At 32.0% G+C, this 19,773-nt stretch overlaps 1 protein-coding gene across 1 annotated transcript; it reads left to right on the top strand.

Moving 5' to 3' along the window:
* Nucleotides 1–194: 194 nt before the first annotated feature.
* Nucleotides 195–18,677, top strand: LOC113399819 (uncharacterized). The gene is made up of 8 exons (XM_026639062.2): nt 195–550; nt 1,640–1,795; nt 2,407–2,530; nt 3,571–3,674; nt 9,817–9,966; nt 13,461–13,541; nt 16,557–16,715; nt 18,300–18,677. The coding sequence occupies exons 1-8, from the start codon at nt 206–208 to the stop codon at nt 18,675–18,677; spliced, it is 1,497 nt and encodes a 498-aa protein (XP_026494847.2). The 5' UTR covers nt 195–205.
* Nucleotides 18,678–19,773: the final 1,096 nt, after the last annotated feature.

The following is a 19,773-nucleotide window of genomic DNA, read 5'->3' as shown; positions in this document are numbered from 1 at the left end:
AATATTGAATCTGTTCAACTATGATATTCTATAAAATTGAATAAGTAAATTAGATGGGTAAAAAAGGGTTTACTTTAATTTTGTTCTTCTACTGACATTTATAATTTTATTCCGTTTCAGACTTATGTTATTTTAATATCTTCTATGATATCTAGCGGCCAAAGAGGAAGAAAATATTATTATATTTGAGATTGAACTTGATAACATGGCATCGAGCCTTTATAATATATCAACTTATAGCCGATTTAATTTATCGGAGAGTGAGTCTGATATTCAAGTTTTCGTAAGGGAATATGGCTATCGAATAAATAAACAGAGATTAAGAGAAGAAGAGCATGGAATTTCAGGATTTACCTCTTTTGTTGAAAAAAAATCAAAATTGGTAGAAGACACTTGGGTTCAAGAAAATTATGAAAGATTTTTTAAAGATACTCCAAATAAGAACCTTGCCACTTTAAGTTATTTGTCTGAGTCAGGATTCATTACCTCTTTACTGTACTCTCCGAAAGGTGAATTTCTAATCGCAGGTCATTCAACAGGTTTAATTCAGGTAATCTTATATCTTCCTAACATTTCGTAAGCACAAAGTCAACCCACTTTTTTAATTGATTATCGTTGCAATTTTTCTACCAATGACTGTCAATATTAAAAGCCTGGGCAGAGTCCTCTTCAAAGTTAGGAGCTTACTATAGCAATCTGCTCCAATGAGATACTCGTGGGAGACACGATGAGGAAGAATTTCATCCATATGAGGCAGAATTCTCCCTCATAACCACAAATGAGACGGATCATAATCACGTAAAAACTCAGTCTCATTATGTATCTACTCTATGTTTAAACGCTGAACCTACGATCTATCCACTGGTCCACCTGGGCAAGTGGGTACAAACATGAAATAAAACTGAAAATAAAACGATAAATTGCATCAACGCATTTTTTACCCAATTTTAACGATATAACTAAATTTGATATCAGGTTTATAGTGTAACCTAAAGCTTTAAAACACAAAAGCGTCCTTTGATTTATTATTTTCATCATTTTAGCATTTGACTTATACTGAAGATTAATTTGAAATAAACTAAAACGAATAATTTCGGCTGTCGCAAGTATATGCCTAGTTTAGAAAAAAATCCTAGTTTTTGCTTAACAATACCTAGAAATGACAGGCCAATTAAATTTGAGTAAAATTAAAATGTAATTTTATATAATCTGGTAAGTCATGAAAAAATATGGAGGAACAAAGCGAAATTTTAACGGAATATATAAAAAATATTTCATCCTACTACAAAAATGAGGATGTTCCAAATATTTGGTATCCTATGTTTTATCAAGGACCTAAAGAGCAACGTAATCGCTTTGCTTGGATAAAAGAAAACGAAAAAAAATTCTTGCACAATAGTAGGAATGAGATATTGTTCAATCGATGGTATTGTTCTGAATTGGGTGCCATAACGGCTTTGACCTACTCTCCTAACGGAGGCCATATTATCGTTGGTCACACGTCAGGGATGATACAGGTAGTTTTATCGATGACTGGTTTTCTTTTAACGAATATGATAATACGCTATACAATTTTTTAGGTATACCTAACCTAATACGTAATACACAAATTCACAAAGAAAATATAATATTTTGTTAGATGCGCCATGGGAGTACAGGCGTGGTACTCTGTACGCTGCGTAATATCCAGTACCCGCCGAAGCCTGTTTATACTTTAGAATACAGTCGTTCAGAAGAAAGAGTTTGCTATGCTGCGTGCACTGACGGTGCTATTTATCGAATCGAAATACCTAACGTAAGTTTCTTTGAAATTATTCCATGTTTTTATTTTTACAGCATTCAGCTTAGTCCAACTTAATTATGCAAGCTCTGGTTTTCCTGTAATCGAAGGAACGCACATTTTAATTATTCTTTAGATCTATTTTTGCTATTCATGTTTAGTGGTAAGTTTTTGGAAATACTTAAATAATAATGAAAAAAATTAAATCATATTTAATAGCTTTGATATAAAGACATAACATCTGTACTATCACTAGAAATAATTAAAGACGGATTTACTTATTTTGATTAAAAACTTTAGACTTACAGCCTTTAGACGGTATTATTATTCCAAGATTTTATTACCTACTTCAAATCATTACTGACATTTCATACTAAATTTATTTTGAATTTAAAAATTATACTGATGTTTTTTATACTATAGTTGTAATTAATTACTAAGTTATTAACATTTAATTATTACATTAGTCAGTTCTTCAGCTCTTTTAATATTAAACTACATTAAACCTCCTTACCTGTGTAGGTCGACGAAAATGTTTTCTGTTTATTGTGCATATATTTGTGTAGCAAACAAACATAGGTACTACTTTAACGGCTTAACTACATATGAGTATTTATCACGTACAGTTTCATACATCGATAGACGACCCTCCAGAATATTGCATCCGCGCGGATCCCGCGCTAGAGTGCTATAACACACAATTTTACGGATCTCTTGGTATTTCTTCCTCTTCGACGCCGTTCATAACACGTATGTATACATAGTAAATATACGTATATCAACTATAATTTGAACGAAAAGTCAAATGATTGAAAGGAACATGCATAAGCTAGTTACGAACGTTAAAAATTATGTTATAAAACTAATGACTTCTTAGATGATAACATACTTTGAGAATGAAGCGATCGCCTCCAGGCCGATTCAAAGAAAAATATGAAAAAAATCATATTAAATACTGTTAAATATTGTTAAAACAAAAAGTAAATTCACGCTGAGTTTCTTTCGCCGTTTCTTGGTCACCTCAGATCTGAGGTGGTTCTTCTGGTGGTGGTGGTGGTTCTGGTGGTTGCGATTCGTTGGTTAATTTTTTTCTGTACAATTAAAAGTAACTAGTACGTGTGCTGAGTATTGAATAAAGATTTTAGACTTTGGCTTTGACTATTTGCTGAGTAAATTTGAATTTATTTCTATTTCGGTGCATTTTCTGCGATTTTAACATTTTATAACGAACTTTAAAGAAACCTGCTCGTTTTTTTATAATTATTATATTTTTGAATAAATGGAACGTATTTTTTATGACATCGGTAGATGAGTGAAAATTCCATACGGCGTGAATGTCTATTGGCAGTGATGACCACTTTTAAAATTCTTACACAACAAAATAATGTGCTACCATCCTTGGGAATCGAGATGTTATGTCTCTTGTGCCTGCCTACTTACTACTTACACTGGTAAATTTAACCTCCAAGCCGGAACAAAGCATTACTTAGTATTACTGCCTCGTGGCTACCCAGACCGGCTTGCACAAAGCCATACTGCCAAGTTGTATAAGATAATATAAAAATTGTTAGGATATTACTTATATATCAACAAATTTTGATAAAAATCCAAACAATGAAGCAACTTCATAATAAATTCTTCTTGCAATTAAAGTACAAAGTGCAATATTTAATATAGTTTAGTGTTGCTAATAGCAAAATACTTCGTTTAATTTACCACTGTAATAAAGCGTTCAATTACTTAGTAAAAGGAATTAGTTAAATATTTTAGCAGAATGTTATTTGCCGTAGAAAGATGCCCGGCGCTCTCCTTGGGAATAATGTCTGACCAGACTAAAATGGCCGTCGGTTACGCTGATACGTCCATAAAAATCTACGATATGGAAACTCAAGAGGTTAATTAGCATTTATTATTATATAGTTAACATTATTACTTAGTTAAGTTGCTATTACAAGTTATTTATTATCATGGATATAAAAAATAGTTATTTCAGCATCCAGTGCATCAAATTTTACTTTCTCAAAATTTACTAGGTACCAATTTATTACATACATATTCTACCACCAAACAGCAATGTACAGTATCGGTGTGTTCTGGTTTGAAAGATGAGTGAGTTAGTATTGTTACTGGCACAAAAATATATAACATCTTGGAAACTCATAAGGTTAGTGGCGCATAGTTGATGTGAGGGTATTTCTTAGAACGTCAATTGGGGTAGTGTCCATTAATCGTCAGACGACACATTTATCAGTCACTCTAACCATATAAAATTGCAAAAAGAAAAGTAATTGGCCTAGAAATGTTATTAATTTTCATTATTAAGTAAGGCAAAGTCCTTTAACTATAGAGGATTTGGGGGTTATTCCATCTTCCTCTGCTGGTTAGTAAGGCAAGCAGGTTTCCAAGTGACTAGACTAGATACGAACGAAAAAAGTTCAGTCAGTGCCTGTCTCTAAGTGCTTTCTGCCTCGATGTGTATACTGTACCAACTTCCAAACTTCGAGCTGCTATTAAGATTTTTTTACGGAAAAACCAATTACTTTTGATTAACTCAAATCGGGGCTTGTCGCAGAATCACGAGATCTACGGCCTTATAGGTTACACACAAGGTGACCAGACCAACGAGGAGGTCATCATATTTTTTTCTTTTAATATATATACCTATATAATTTTAGGTCATTTAGAAATATTCTTGAGCTTGGTCAGAGTATCGTATAAAGGTTTATTATTTAAAAATATATATTTTTTCCTGTCGAAAAGTGTTAAGGTTTGTTTTTTGTTGTAGCTGTTTTACATTTAAAATTTATAATCATTGGATATTTTATTAGAGAGATATACTCTCTTTACAATCTTTGAAATCGAAATAAAATATCCTCAAGAAACGAAATAGTACGAATGAAATACGTCAGGTGTTAAATTTATTGTTATTAGCTCTAAAACATTTACATTTTCTAGTTACTGTTCACTGAATATGCATTAGAATTTACATTTATTACTGAATGAGAGAATTTTAATACGTTTAATTAAAATAAAATAAACAAATAATATTTAAAGCATATTGTACCGTATTACTACGAAGACGTAAACATATGAAAACTTTTTAATATATTTGACTAAATATTTCCATTTGCTTCTTCTGGTTTTCTGAGCAGCAGCGTCAGTCTAATTAAGAATCTTTAGTCTTTGGACTTCTTTAAGGCAATTTTGTTGTGACTTAAAATATTGTTTTGATATTATATTCACATTTCGTTATTAAATACATATATTTAGTAACATGACACATAAACGACGGTTATATACTACTATATACCTACTTCCAGGGAAAATGAAAAAAAATATATCAAAAGATGCAGTAAGTTTCAAAATTTCAAAGGGCATTTTAATTCTAAGCTAAAACCCAACCAACCAACGGTAGTGTCATAATAAATTTACAACAATATTTTTTATACACAAGAAAATCGACTAGTTTGTTAAAAAACAGGAAAATGAGACCAATTTTTCGTCTTCGCAAATACGTAAATAATATATATATTTATATAATACATAAACTAACTAAACTTAAAAATATATACCCATTGATCAGTAATTCATCGTTATGACACTGTACTAAGATTGTATATACAACAAAAATAGCTTGAAGTTAATATTCGTAAATTTTCATACCGGATATAGAAATTTAACTGTATCATGTGCCAATATGATTGATTAAATCGTAACTACTGAATTCATAGATGATTCCTCTTTGCTGAATCTATAAACCGATGGCTTTAAATTTAATTTATTTAGAAAATGCTTTAAAACTCATTCCTCGATCAAAGTATATTTTTAATTGTAATTATAAGACGATTTATAGGTATAGCTAGAGATTTTAATTTGTTGATTGGTATGCTGTATTAGTTGTATATTCTTAGATGACAATTGTATATTACAGAGAGCATTTAAAAATGGTTGATCGTAAAATATTTTAACATAATCTCACTTTATTGGCAATATGCGATATCATTTACGACTTATTCGAGAGTCCTTAACCCGTGTGAAGTAGGTCGTCGGTCAAGGATTCTGTTACCATGACGCAGTACTGAAAATTGACGGAGATAAGATTTACCTATTTCGTAACAGTTTTTACACGCGGTTTCACTGTCGTGCATTTTCCAATAATTAGCTATTGTTAATGTGCAGCCAATATAACTGCCCGTACAGCCAACTTAACCGACAAACTTTCGCAATAGATGATACAGCTCCGCTTGCAAAGATCGTTAACTTGGACTCAAATGTCACGTTATATTAGCTACTCTGGTTGCGGAAAATGTGGTGATTTTTTTTAAATAGGTAATTCTAATCATAAATCTTAAACATTAAATCAAAATCAGCTTATTAGTTTTTGTGTGATACTGGAACTAATAGACAATATAGAGATAAATTATTAAAACAAGTCAGACAATTTTATTATCTTGGTGTGTGTGATTGATACGCTTGACAATCTCCAAACGCCAAACTACTTCACCAGTGTGCGTTTACTTAGTGGCCAACCGGCGGCAACATATCTGTTCGACGCGTTATCAACTTTTTCAGTCTATCTGGGCTTCCTTAGACATATAAATCAAAATAATAGATATAAATAATTGGCGAGTTACATTGCCCGAGGCTTTGTTCGGTTGGGCTATATATTGGAGTATATACCTAATTTATTTTATAATTTCATTAAAATCTATGAATGTAAACAGGTTTATCTATCTCGTTCTCATATGTAGGACAGAAGAGGATAGCAAGTTTAATCAACTCAAATTATTTAGTATAGAGTTTTTATACAACCAATAAACTATTGTCCGCTTAGGCTATTATTTACTGAAACATTTTCGCTTTGAACGAATACGAGAGTTATTTCATACACGGTTTATTTATTTCGTCTGCATTGTAACATGTTTTTAATTAATCTTTTGTAAAGCTTTGATATCGATACCAATATTTAAATATTCCGTAATAAATTTATTTATAAATAACAAACATGAACAAAAACATTAACTGTTTGTTGTGATATATTTTTGTTAATTGAAATTTATTTATACTAGCCCGTTTACTGTAAAAAAACTTGCAAGGAATATCTAGGTATAAATTTTGCATAACATGGTTGAAATTTTAATATTATTCTCCTTATAATTATTATTTATAGTTATTTATTTATTAATTATTGCCTTACTAGCTGCTATTTGCCCCCTTAAAATATAATTTACAGGATTATTTATTTACTTACTAGGTTCAATATGCATGAATTGAAAAGTTATATTTTTCATATGATTTACATTAAAAAGAAAAACATTCACATATTTTGTTTTCGATAGCAGGTTAATATAACTTAAAAGGTAGAGAGTCCTCCCACGTAGGGAGTTAAATTTTATTTGAATGTGACTTGCAGTTTTATCGATTGTCTACAAAACATCTAAACACACAGTGTATTCAAACCACAAGAAGAAAATCTAAATACGAGTAAATAACATTCGACATCAAATTGCCACGATATCATTGGTCGAGAACTTATATTATTCATGTGTGATATTCATTATGGATTCGACGAAATTGTTATCGGAACTTTGTAATTAAAATTAAAGTGGATATAAGTGAAATAGTGTTTTAATGTAAATAAATTATTAGTCAAGAACAGTTAGTAGCGCACAGTATAGTTGAGTTGTTAGAAAATCGCGTGGCATACGTAAATCTTTAGTCCTTATTCAATTGGAAAACATTATAAAAACTTTCGCATTTATAATAAGCAACAAAATTTAGAATTTAAAAATTTTTTTTTTTGCTTTAAACGTTAACAACAGTAGTTAAGTTCACCTTAAAATATGACATAAAAGTATTCTCGTCCTTTTACGTAATCGATGTCTTTGAAATCCATTTATATAATTAGTTAGAGAAAATAGTAGTCAAAACGTAATTAATTAATTTTGAATTCAATGAATACATTTTCACGAGTATAACTCATTCATCAAAAGAGAGTCGTAACGGCAATTTACAATCTGATATCTGTTGACGGGATGTTTTTAATAAAATTGTATACTAACGGTGGCATCATAATATATTTACAAAAATACTCTGTATATCCATAATAATAGTGATTATTTTGATAAAAACAGAAAACCTTTTCGTCTCCGCAAAGACAATTCATCCTTGGGCAAGGTGTTCGCTTCTATAATAAAATTCCTCAAATATGTTTAGCTTTGTCAATTAATCCCTTGAATCCTCTTGTTATATTTCTGTAACAAACTAAAAAAGATCCTAAAGAAACCAATGTTAAAATAGCTTTGATCAATAAGACGTATGGATGTTGGGCGGTGAGTATGTTTGTGTAGATGTATATAGGCGGTAAATTAAGCAAGTGATTCCTAGATTATATCTCTTTTGATTATTAATTGCACGAACAATGGATTATACACAATACAGTTCAACACGATTGCACACAAGGATAGTTCACACAGCCAAATAGTCCATAGAAGTATAACAGGTAGAAGAAACGAAAGCAGAAAGTAAAGTGAGCACAATTACATAAAAATACTTGTAGCAAGGAAAGCGAATGCGCGGTGAATAAGCTAGCATAAGCGGGCGGTAGCAGGCGACACGGGTTTCGCGGCGAGAAGTCGAGTACCGACTGGTGCGAGGCGCGGCGTAGCGGCGCGCGCGCATTGTTCTCGAACTCCTGACGCGGTGCATAAAAACAAAAGCCGAGGCGGTGACCCGCGCGTCTCTAATGCACGGGTGCGGTGGCGAATAAATATATGTTAAATATTATATCGAGTACATATATAGTAAATAAGAATAGATAAATGATAAATATAATACTTGTATATTATAGTAGGCCACAGGCGTATTACTCGTGTGGTGTGGTATTAAAAGTATGGCGTTAGTATTCATTGATTTCCATGCGAAATAAGTAATAATACAATTATTGTATTTAAAAGTCTATAACTGTCGGAAAAGAGTAACTACTGATTTTCTGGACGGTTCTTCAAGTTAGAATCTACATTCCGAAGATTGGGATACTGCCCAGTGATCATAATACTAGGTATACTCGTGACAGAGAGATAATATTAATCATTATAAACAAAATATGCTTTTATTAGTGATAAATGATCGTATTTGTTTATCTAAATAAGATAATGATTAATCAAATATTAATAATATTTATCTTGAGTTTAAATGTTATGCGTTAGCGCTAATGTAATAAATTATGTATATTCAAATAAATTGACAAACGGAATGATCTTTGATTCTACATTTAAGTCCTCGGATTCTCTGTCTTAAAAACAATTAAAAGATTAGGAGGATTATCTTGATGAAACAATGAGTATAAATTTCAAACAACGCTGTGTGCAAAATCCTGTATCATAATAAAGGATTTTATTAATCATAATTAACGTTTAATTTTATCTATGCCCGTTTTTAAAGAAATTAATTATATACATTTTAATAAAATGAGCCAAGATGGCCCAGTGGTTAGAACGCGTACATCTTAACCGATGATTTCGGGTCCAAACCCAGACAAGCACCACTGCATTTTCATGCAGTTGTGCAAGCACTTTCATGTGCTTAATTTGTGTTTATTATTCATATCGTGCTCGGCGGTAAAGAAATATCATGAGGAAACCTGCATGAAATTCTGCCAGATGTGTATTCCACCAACCAGCATTGGAGTAGCGTGATGGAATATGCTCCAAACCTTCTCTTCAAAGGGAGAGGAGGCCTTAGCCCAGCAGTGGGAAATTTACAGGCTGTTAATGTGTGACTTTAAATAAACGCTTAAACTTGTTCTAGGAGTATGTTCATGTTAACTACGATCGACGTCTGTTAAGTTTTTTTAATTGAATATGTAAATATTTACAGTATTAACGGGTGAACTATAATAACTGTAAACAGAAAGTTCTTTGATAATAAATTAATTACAAAGGGTCCTTACATTGTTTGCATATAAAGTAAACACGAACTAACAACTCGGTACTGATGCTTAGTTGTCGACAAAGTTTATTCCTGTGCTCTTTCAGGTGGTTTTAACGTACAAGGTTCACAAGTTACGTCTGCAGTTCATACCGAAGAAACTTCAGAGGATGCATTATGGAGCCGTTTGTGCGCTCCGATGTCACGATCAAAAACCATACATGTTTGCCAGTGGAGCTTGGGATAACACTTTGAGGGTAAGTTTTAAAGAAATATGCATTATTTTTTACAAATTCTATCCACAGTACTTCGATATCTGGAAATACGTAATAGCGTGATTTTTAAAGCATTTTCTGCCACGCACATCCACTCCATGAAACCAAAATTCGTTGGTGATTTTACCCAACCGATAGGACTCGAGAGTCTTCACGAAGAGATTTCTCGTATACCCTAAAAGCCGGAAAAGTGCAAGCCTTTCGGTGGACTTGAAAGTTGTTGGTCCAGTTTACTCAAAACTGGACCAACAACTTCCAAGGAGTATCAGAGTTAGCTTGTTGTTATTCAGTGTAATTAAGCTTGTATGCAGATTGGTGGATATACATTACACAGGTATCAGATTATCCTTAGTATATCTTTGGGCTCCAGAGTACGAGATGAAAAATAAAACTCAATATAGGTAATTAAAGTCAGTTCCCTATATTGAGTTTATTATTTATTATTGAAAAAAATTGTATCATTTAATAAGCTATTATTTAATTTATTAAGAGATTAGATGTCAAAATGACAATTTGAATATCTAAAAACATTTTAATATAAATGTAAATATTTTAATAACCCTTTTTTTTAACAAAACGAGGAATGTCTTATAAAATTTAAGTAAAATATGTAAATGTACCACAGCTGGGCTAAAGCCTCCAATCCTTTTGAGGAGAAGGTGTGAAAGTTATTCCACCAGGCTGCTCCACTGCAGGTCGATGGAAACACAGTGAAAGTCAGACACATATGCTGGTTTCCATCAATTTGTTTGAACCATCAACTTTGTTTAAGACAAGTTCAAGTGTTCCAGCCACAGGGCCATCTCGGTTAATTTCTTAAAATTATTAGGAATCACAAATTCAGCTACAATTAATGCATCTAGTCTTCATTTGGATGTCTTTAATAGATATTTTAGGAATAGACTCTCTATTTTGAAACACCTCCTCGCGTGGGGAGGTAAAGCAAGTCATCCCAGATTGGCGATTTATCTTAAATATGTCTACTATCAAAAGTACTATTACTGTCAAGTTAGTCCAGAGACAACTAAAAAAAAACTACGGGACAGTGGTATGCTCAAGCGATTTCGGTGACACCCGTCCCAAAATACGAAGTGAGTATCGCTGGTTTTTACTGGGTATACCGCACGAATACCCCATTTCATGTGGAGGATGCGCGTAAATTTTCTAGGAAAAGAAATAAAAATAATGGTCTAGTGACTAGATATTGAGCAGAATATCCTAAAAGAAGTCTTTTATACAATTTACATACAAATTTAAAATAATATTCACAAAAACAATAATATATCACGTTTAATTTATTTTATTATCACATTTTTTTTTTAATACATAAATAACTTTTAAAATGAAAGTTCTTTTATTTTAAATTTAGAATATTTAATATGAAAACTTTGCCGAGCTGATGTCACTCTACAGGTGTTAATGCCCTTTACGAGTCCGTTTATGTATGTACGTTCCACCCTCACTGTATATTCTACCGACAAGCAACAATAGCTATCAATTTGTCCAAATGTGGAGGGTGAATGAGATGAGTCTAGTAACGTTATTGACATAATAACGACAAACAACAATTTACGTTGTGTCCTTATAAGTACAATATGGACTAGATCCCTAATCCAACTTTGTCGATGTATATACATTTATTATAATCGACCATTTACTAAAACATTTAACATATATATTGACGGACACTGCTTAACTAAGTTTTAAGCAAAATATTATGAAAATCATCATGAATGTAATTGACAGTTCAAATTTTCTTTTTATTTATTTTTCTACGTTTGAAAGGTGACGTTCCTTGACCATGTCCCTCAATTTTCGTTCTACAATAATATAACTAACATTGGCGCGTAGGAAACATTAACCCTCACATTATTAATTAAGAATCGCCAATGCGCCACCAACCATTGAAACTAAGATCTTATATATCACTTATCCGCCATACAACGTTACTAAGTATTGCTGTTTTGCGGTAGAATATCAGATAAGTGGGTGTTACCTACCCAGACGGACTTCTTTATATCGACAAAACGCCATTCACTCTCACCTCACTTACCCTTTACACCATATCACAACAATACTAAATAGCACTGTTTAGCGACAGAATTATGATATAATAATAAATTAATGATTAGGTTGTACCTACCTAGACGAGCTCACAGATACTCCTTCCACCACCAAAGCAAACTACCCGTACATCTAAATGTACTGATGCATTTATTTAATTAGATTTCTTTTTATAATATAGTACCTGACTAACGTCATACATAAACTTTTTCTCCAGTAATGCGATAACATATTTAGCATGAAACAAAAAGTAATGAAAAAAGTCTCTTTGACGCAGGTCTCTGGTCGACATGACTATTAAATTAAATGAAGCTTCATTTCTGATGCTTCATTTAGACCTTTCAAGTAGCTAAGCGAGCTAATTTCCACATTGTAATCATACGTTTAAATAATGTTGTAATGGTTGACAATGTCGGCGCATTCCTTTAAACATAATTCTATGAGGTTCAAGTCGTTAAATGAAGCTTGTAAACGCTCCTCGAATTAAAAATGGCGAACAACGACCGCTAACTCAAAGCGTCTCTGTTGAGATTAAAATATTTTGCTTGGCAGTTAACTGTTAGAATTATTTATTGAGCGTTCCTTTTGACCGTTTGCATTAATAAAGTATGTATATATTTTAAGCTAATCTACAATTAATGTATATATGTTTTTACTTATATAAATTTACTTTGTCTCTTTGATAGAACATTATATATTGAAAGGACTGTTTAATTATTATTATTATTAAAGTGTAATCTGTATTGACGCGCCTTTGGGATGAGACCGAGTCGTCACACAAAGACTCTTTTACAGTATTTCTTATTGTGTATATTTTGTAACATAGACCTATATTATTAGATATCATAAAAATATGAACAACGCTAAAGAATATATATTTTTTTTATTTCATAAAAGGAGTTTTTTAAGTCATCGTCCAATTTTATACTACTGCTACTACTACTACTAAATAGTTTAAAGAAAAAAAAACATTTTTTTTATTAATCTTGTTGCATATTTGTTTTTAAATTTACCTGTATAAAGACGTGTCTGTAATTTCGGTAAATGCCCCACTAGTTAACTAGGGTCTTATCCCTTTGAAGAGAAGAGTTGGGGCATAATCTTGGTGAGGAGGTGAGGAGTTTTTATTTGCGGGTGTTCAAAGGAAGATTTCTTATCCGCCGATCATGAGATAAATTATAAACATGAAATGAGCGGTCCTTCCTTCCTTCCTTGAAACAGCATTCTTCGGTTAAAATGAATATGTTCATAACATTTATTTTTTCATGCCGTGAAAACCTTTAGAAAGGTACACAGGACACCATACCGGGTTATGTGGGATTCTTACTCACTATAGGCACTGCGGTGCTGACCACTAGATCATTTCCACTTTTCAAATCGATAAGTGAAATGAAGGAAACTCTTCATTCCAGATTTGGGACTTAAGATGCAAAGTCGGTTGCGTTATGACATTCGAAGGAGTCAACATTTGCAGCGACAGCATTGATTTAAACGTAAGTAATATTAAAAAAATAAATTAAACATTTTAACTACAGTATTTACATTATTTATTACATAGGATAATGTAAACGATTAAATTTTTTTTATAGATTTTATAGTACAAAAAACATATACAACATAGGACTTTAAAAATTTTGAACATATATATTTTTAACATATTGATTGTATCCGTTATGTAGATATAAAATGTACTTAGTTTTAAAACTCGTGAGATTATGTATAAAAAAACTTGTTTTTGATATATTTGATAGATATAGTAATTATTAACTTCAAGTATTTAAAACGGGATCAATGTCTTGTTCACGAGATTCGTGAACAAGACATTCGTAGATAATGTCGAAATATTTATGTTGAAACATTTATGTTGAGAAGAACAAAGTCTGTTAATTGCTTTAACACTTACGGTTTCACTAATAAACTTAGTATATACACGATGTTTCTCTTTTTCTCAGGAATAAAAATTTACATTAAAAAAAAGGAGACGGCACAAAAATGTATTTATGAGCTTAAATAGCTTTTCTTTGTCGGTTTGTGAAAACGTTATATTTTTAAGTAGACTGTATAATAATTATTATTTATATGTTAAATGTCTGCTAAAAAAATATGAAGTATTTTTTTTCCACAACATACAATAAATATATTTTCATATTTATTACTATTGTGTAACAATACAACCTTTATTATTAAGGACAAATAATACAAGAAATTCTCGAAGTCAGTATTAATTTAATAATACACTTCTTTTTGACATTAATAAGGTAACAACGAAAACTAAAATATTGGCGAAAAAATACACGTCTCAACATGTCGAAGTTTCACTCCGAATATGTATAATAATGCTGATTGCTGTCTGTCTACTTGTCTAGTTTTGTACGATCTCTTGGTTAGTAGAGACACATCATTACGACAAAAACAAGATGTTGTTTTTTTTCGTGACAGACGATCTCGCAGATCTTTTTCATGCCATTTTTGGCATTATTTCAGCAGTGACCTAGAAAACGTTTTTATTCTACCTCGGATGAATTGTAAACATTTTTTTTTTGTTTGTGTTATTTTTGTCCGAATGTTTTATAGAACAATTGGTTTTCATCATGACTGTTTAAATGACTATTCTACCATATTATGATATTCATTTAACGCATACATACATATATAGGTTAGGATACGTTAGTACACATACTAAGCTTTAAATAACGAGACATTTGTAATGATAAGTGTTACATTATTGATATACTGTATATAACTTGTGTTTGTTAAGTGTATCGTACACATAAACAGAAAACGAAGGGAGGCTCTTCAGTATCGTAATGATAAAGCCATTTTCGTATATTTAATATATTACGCGGATTTTGTAAGATTAATCGAAAAATATGCCGCGTTTTACTTGTATCATGAAAGCGAGTGATAAATGAAGGCTGTTATGAAATTACGCCTGTGGTATTCATGTCGTGTGCTAAATTTTATAGATAGGCATTTTAACGGCTCTGTATAAGGCATGTTTTATTCAAAATATATCGTATTTGTGTAAGCAAAGATAAAAGGAGAAACGGCCCTGTCACGATCGTTTTGTCATTTGACGCGTTCCCAATCTCGTAAATATTTAACGCGTAGATATTTTAATATAAATATCTACGTGTTAAATATTAAAAACGTTATGATTTTAATAAATTCGATATATTTCAAGAAATGTCACAATAGCAGAAAAACAGAACCATTTTTATTTAACTCTATCTACTCGTCTTGGCTTCGCACGTGTAAAAAGGTTCGCTTAAACTTTAAACGTTAATGTTGAAGGAGAAACGTATAACAAAAAATCAGGATTATTTTTTTAAAAAAGGAATTCCCTGCTTTTTGTTGAAGTCTGAACCAAAGATTCATCGTATTAAAAATTTAGGAACGCATTTTTTAAACAAGAAAATATTCATTATTATTTATTTTTAAGATACAATAATAAAAAACATCGTTTAACGTAAACATTTTGAACATAATTAATACCCTAATACTACCCAAATACCTGAATTATATAATTTATTAAAACTTTCAAAGCGAATACTGGTTGCTTTGTGACCTTTAACACTTACATGTTTAAAAAATAAAACATGCGCCTGCCTAACTTGTATCTTAAGCTCCACTCTGTCTATAGATGGTAACACTTGAGATGTTTATAGAGCTGAGACAAGGTAGTTTTAATTAAAAACTCCGCCTTTGTCGTGAACTTGTTCTCATCCAGTTCTGTCCCTCGTTATCAACTTCGACGCTCCTTCATAGTTTGTTCAGAGCCTTTGAGGTACATTATTTTTAATACTTTTCATTAGTGTGTGCTCGTGAAGAAGTTAGTCGTTGCTTTCGCTTATTTCGATTTTATAAGATGATCTTTAAAGATTAAAGTGAAACTCACTTTTTTGATAAATTATGAATGGAAAAAGTCAGCGCCAGTGAGTCGCTTTAAAGTGTTTACCTAAGACTAATCCATTACAATTCCGTTTCGGTCAACAGAATTGATTTTAGCTTTTACTAAGCATAAAAGTAAGATTATTAACAAGTTAAAAATTTCGCGGAAAAAAACATTATTTGGCGGTTGAATATCGATCTGGGTGACTCTTACCCAGACGGGTAGAACAAAGAGTCACTATTGAGTACACATATTACATGATAGTTATTTTGAATACGTACGGTTTATTTAGTAAATAGGATATATATATAATTATTAGCATTTTTCATCACGGTACTTCAATGAGGTGTGATGAATATCGAAAACACATTTCACATAGTTTTATTCGACACATGCGGGTATCCATTGCACATGAAAATTCAATGAAGTTTACCCGAATTAAAACCTGTTATTTTTTCGGTAAAGATTCACATGTTATACCTTTGAGTCATTGGTTCATAATAAATTATGGTCTAATTTGTCGCAGTTAATCATAATATATGGAAATGTCTTGAAATAAATAAAGAGTAGTTTAATCCAACAAATATACACTACAACTGACGCATTCAATGTCTAGAGGGATCACTGCATTGCCGGTAGCTGGCAGCCGACACAGGCCCTTACGGTATGGGATTTAGTTGCCAAGAAAAGACTGCACATCATACGAGCTCAGAACAGGCGTCCTAATGTCGACGGAGAATATATTTATGCGTGTCGATACTGGAAATCGAAACAGGTACTTATTGCATTTATTTCTTAAGTTTTACTGGAAAATCTTAAGATTTACCATAGTTCGAGCTTTTACATTAACATAAATATTCGATTATCGAAGCGGCAAAAGTAGCAGGAGTTACATTTTTAAATTTAATTTTAGGACAACATTAAATTACACTTATAGCATAATAATATACAAAAATACACACATCAGCTAAGTTTCGAATGATAATAATTACACAATTATTAAAATTTAATAAAGACTCAACATACCTAATATCAAGTAGGTAAAAACATTATACAATCAAATTTGATCTATGAACGTATGGTAAAGGTAACCTTATACAATTAAGAATAAAATTAAAATATCTGCGTATATATGTTAGACATTAATTTTGTTAGCTACGCTATAGGAATATATTACCAGAACCTTTTGTTTTACATATAGGCGCCTTAAATAATGTCTTAAATCAGGAATTTATTGGTGGGCAGTTAAATTTTACATTAGAGAATAGGAAAGGTGATTCTATGATTTATATAGCTTGTCTACGTAAAATAATAAATGCTTCTTATACAAAATAAATTGTAGTGCTATTTTAAGTATCGTTTCAGGTAGGTTGTTTTCCTTTAATTCTACGAAAATTACTAAGTACACTGTAAACAGATATTAAAGTTTCTGCTTTGTAAGGTCGAATGCGGTTTTGTTTGAATATTATTTGGATAATTCGATTCAACTTGCTCAAATTTTGGACGTTGAAATGTTAATTGCTTTACGTGAGGTGGATTATATGCCATCTGGTAATAATTTTGTTGAAAACAATTTAAATAAGTATTGAAATTTTACCAGTGAAACTTAAACAATTTAAAGTGGATTTTTGAAAGAATTTTAATTAATGGTTTCTTCTTAAGCTCAGTTTTCTAAATCCTTTTCTATCTATTCTATATTCAACTATACTTTCTTTTTATTTAACATTTATTCAAATCAATCTTTTACTTGGTGACTTTTACGTATATTTCGGATCCTCTTATTTTTTTATAAATGAATATATACGTCATCATAGATCTTAAAGCTTGTTATGTAAATATTGTAATTTTAACAAGACAACAAAAAGTGCGAAGTACAGCTACTTATACAATAATATAACGTCTCCTAAATTCACTTAATCTTTTGGTATAAGCTATGCATATTGGCTTAGTCGTTTTTTTAAGTTAGTCATTATAAAAAATCGTTTTTTCGTTTTTACTATAAACAACAATGTTATATAGATCGATATTAGAATTATAAAAAAATCTCTTAACACGTAGTTTCAAATCAAATCAAAATATACTTTATTCAAGTTGGCTTTTATAAGCACTTTTGAATCATCATTTAACAAACTATTTAAAGTAAAGCTACTACCGGTTCGGAATGTAGATTCAACCGAGAAGAACCGGCAAGAAACTCAGTAGTTACTCTTTTTCAATATCTAAAAATACAATCATGTTAGTTAAATACAATTATGTTATGTCTCCTGCCTGGAAGTCAACAAGGATTAACTCCAACAAACACTTAATGAAATCATTGCTGTTAGTGTTAAGTATATAATTAATTATTTTTATTTTCTAGTTCAACAGAAAAGGTAAATACGCTATCATCGGCGGTGGCGGTACAGACTGCCTCGAAGTTATAAACCTGCACAACCGGTACATATCGTGTTCTTACCCAGCTGCTGGTGCAATTTTCGCTGTCACCAGCCATGAGAATAGAATTGCTTTCGCGGGCGCTGCCCCCGTGTTCAACATTGTAAGTTTTCATGACCCGAAGCACGAACCATACAAAACAGAGGATGCGGATGAGAGATCCCAGTGTGAAATCAACATTAAAGACCTTACGTGGTTTGACGAGATTGATCGGAATAATTCGGTAGGTGTTGCCGATCGTAAGTCGCAGACTACTAAAGCTAGTTCAATAATGAGTCAAGCTCCTGTGGAAACAAAATTTTGACTGATCGATAAAGTCAAAATTTATCTTGATAAATTGTGTATTCTAAAATTGAATTTTGATTATTTAATTATATTAATAACATTGAATTAGTAGTTTTAATATATTTAATAATTACTAGGTATGCCCAGCATTTAATTTGTGTCATAATAATAATTATTTCCAAAGTACGAGACGAATGTGATATTTCTTAACTATTCAAATGTAACTAGAATAATCCCATTACGGTTATTTATCACTTATTTATGAAACTGACGATGCGGTATTCTGACTTTATGTTATGATTTAACATAAAGTCAGAATATCGCTCGAGATTCAGGGTACGCTTATCAGTGGTCATCCCTTCCGTGTCTCTGTTAACCAAACTTTCTGATTCTGAACAAGATCGCTTCTAGCTCAACAGCTTTCTGAACCCTTTATTGTATTCCAATCTTATTGCTTCCATAGCCTTTATAGCAGAATTGACTACTATGTCATTCTCAAATATACATTTGGATGATGCTTTAAAAAAAGCACTATTTATGCATCTTTATTACAAGTAGAGCCTTTTTTTTTTTTTTTTTTCGAAATGTTAGTTGCTCTTGGTCCTAATGGCCTCTACAGCGTCACCGGGTGGGGTAGGCGAGCTAAACTACTCAAGCCTTGTGTTGGGAGCCCACTTAAGGGCTCAGAATACGCGCGTCCTATGCGCCTCCTGTCAGGCCGAACCTCGGCTTAGGACGCCGTCGTCGATTCGAGGGAGGAATGACGTGTGCATTCAACGTCGCACGCCTAGGCGTCGACGGGACGGTAAGTATGAGGGACCTCGACCCCGCCGGCGGGGTCGGTGTGTGTTGTATGTACCTACTGTGGGAGTTGAGTTGTCGGCAGTGAGTCTGTCGACGGGATCGTGTAGGACGTGCTTAGGACGCCTACGGATCGGATAGGGAAAAGTAGAGCCGTGATAGCCCAGTGGTTATAAGGCGTGAATCTTAACCGATGAGTCTGATATCAAATCTGATGCAAGCTTCACTTAATTTATGTGCTTAATTTGTATTTATAATTCATCTTATGCTCGGTGGTGAATGATTAGAATCTGCGACGTGTATCCATCAAACCG

This window comes from Vanessa tameamea, chromosome 8, assembly GCF_037043105.1.
Source record: "Vanessa tameamea isolate UH-Manoa-2023 chromosome 8, ilVanTame1 primary haplotype, whole genome shotgun sequence".
Lineage (NCBI taxonomy): Eukaryota > Metazoa > Arthropoda > Insecta > Lepidoptera > Nymphalidae > Vanessa > Vanessa tameamea.
Note: the sequence above shows the minus strand (reverse complement) of the source record. Positions and strands in the feature narration are given on the sequence as shown.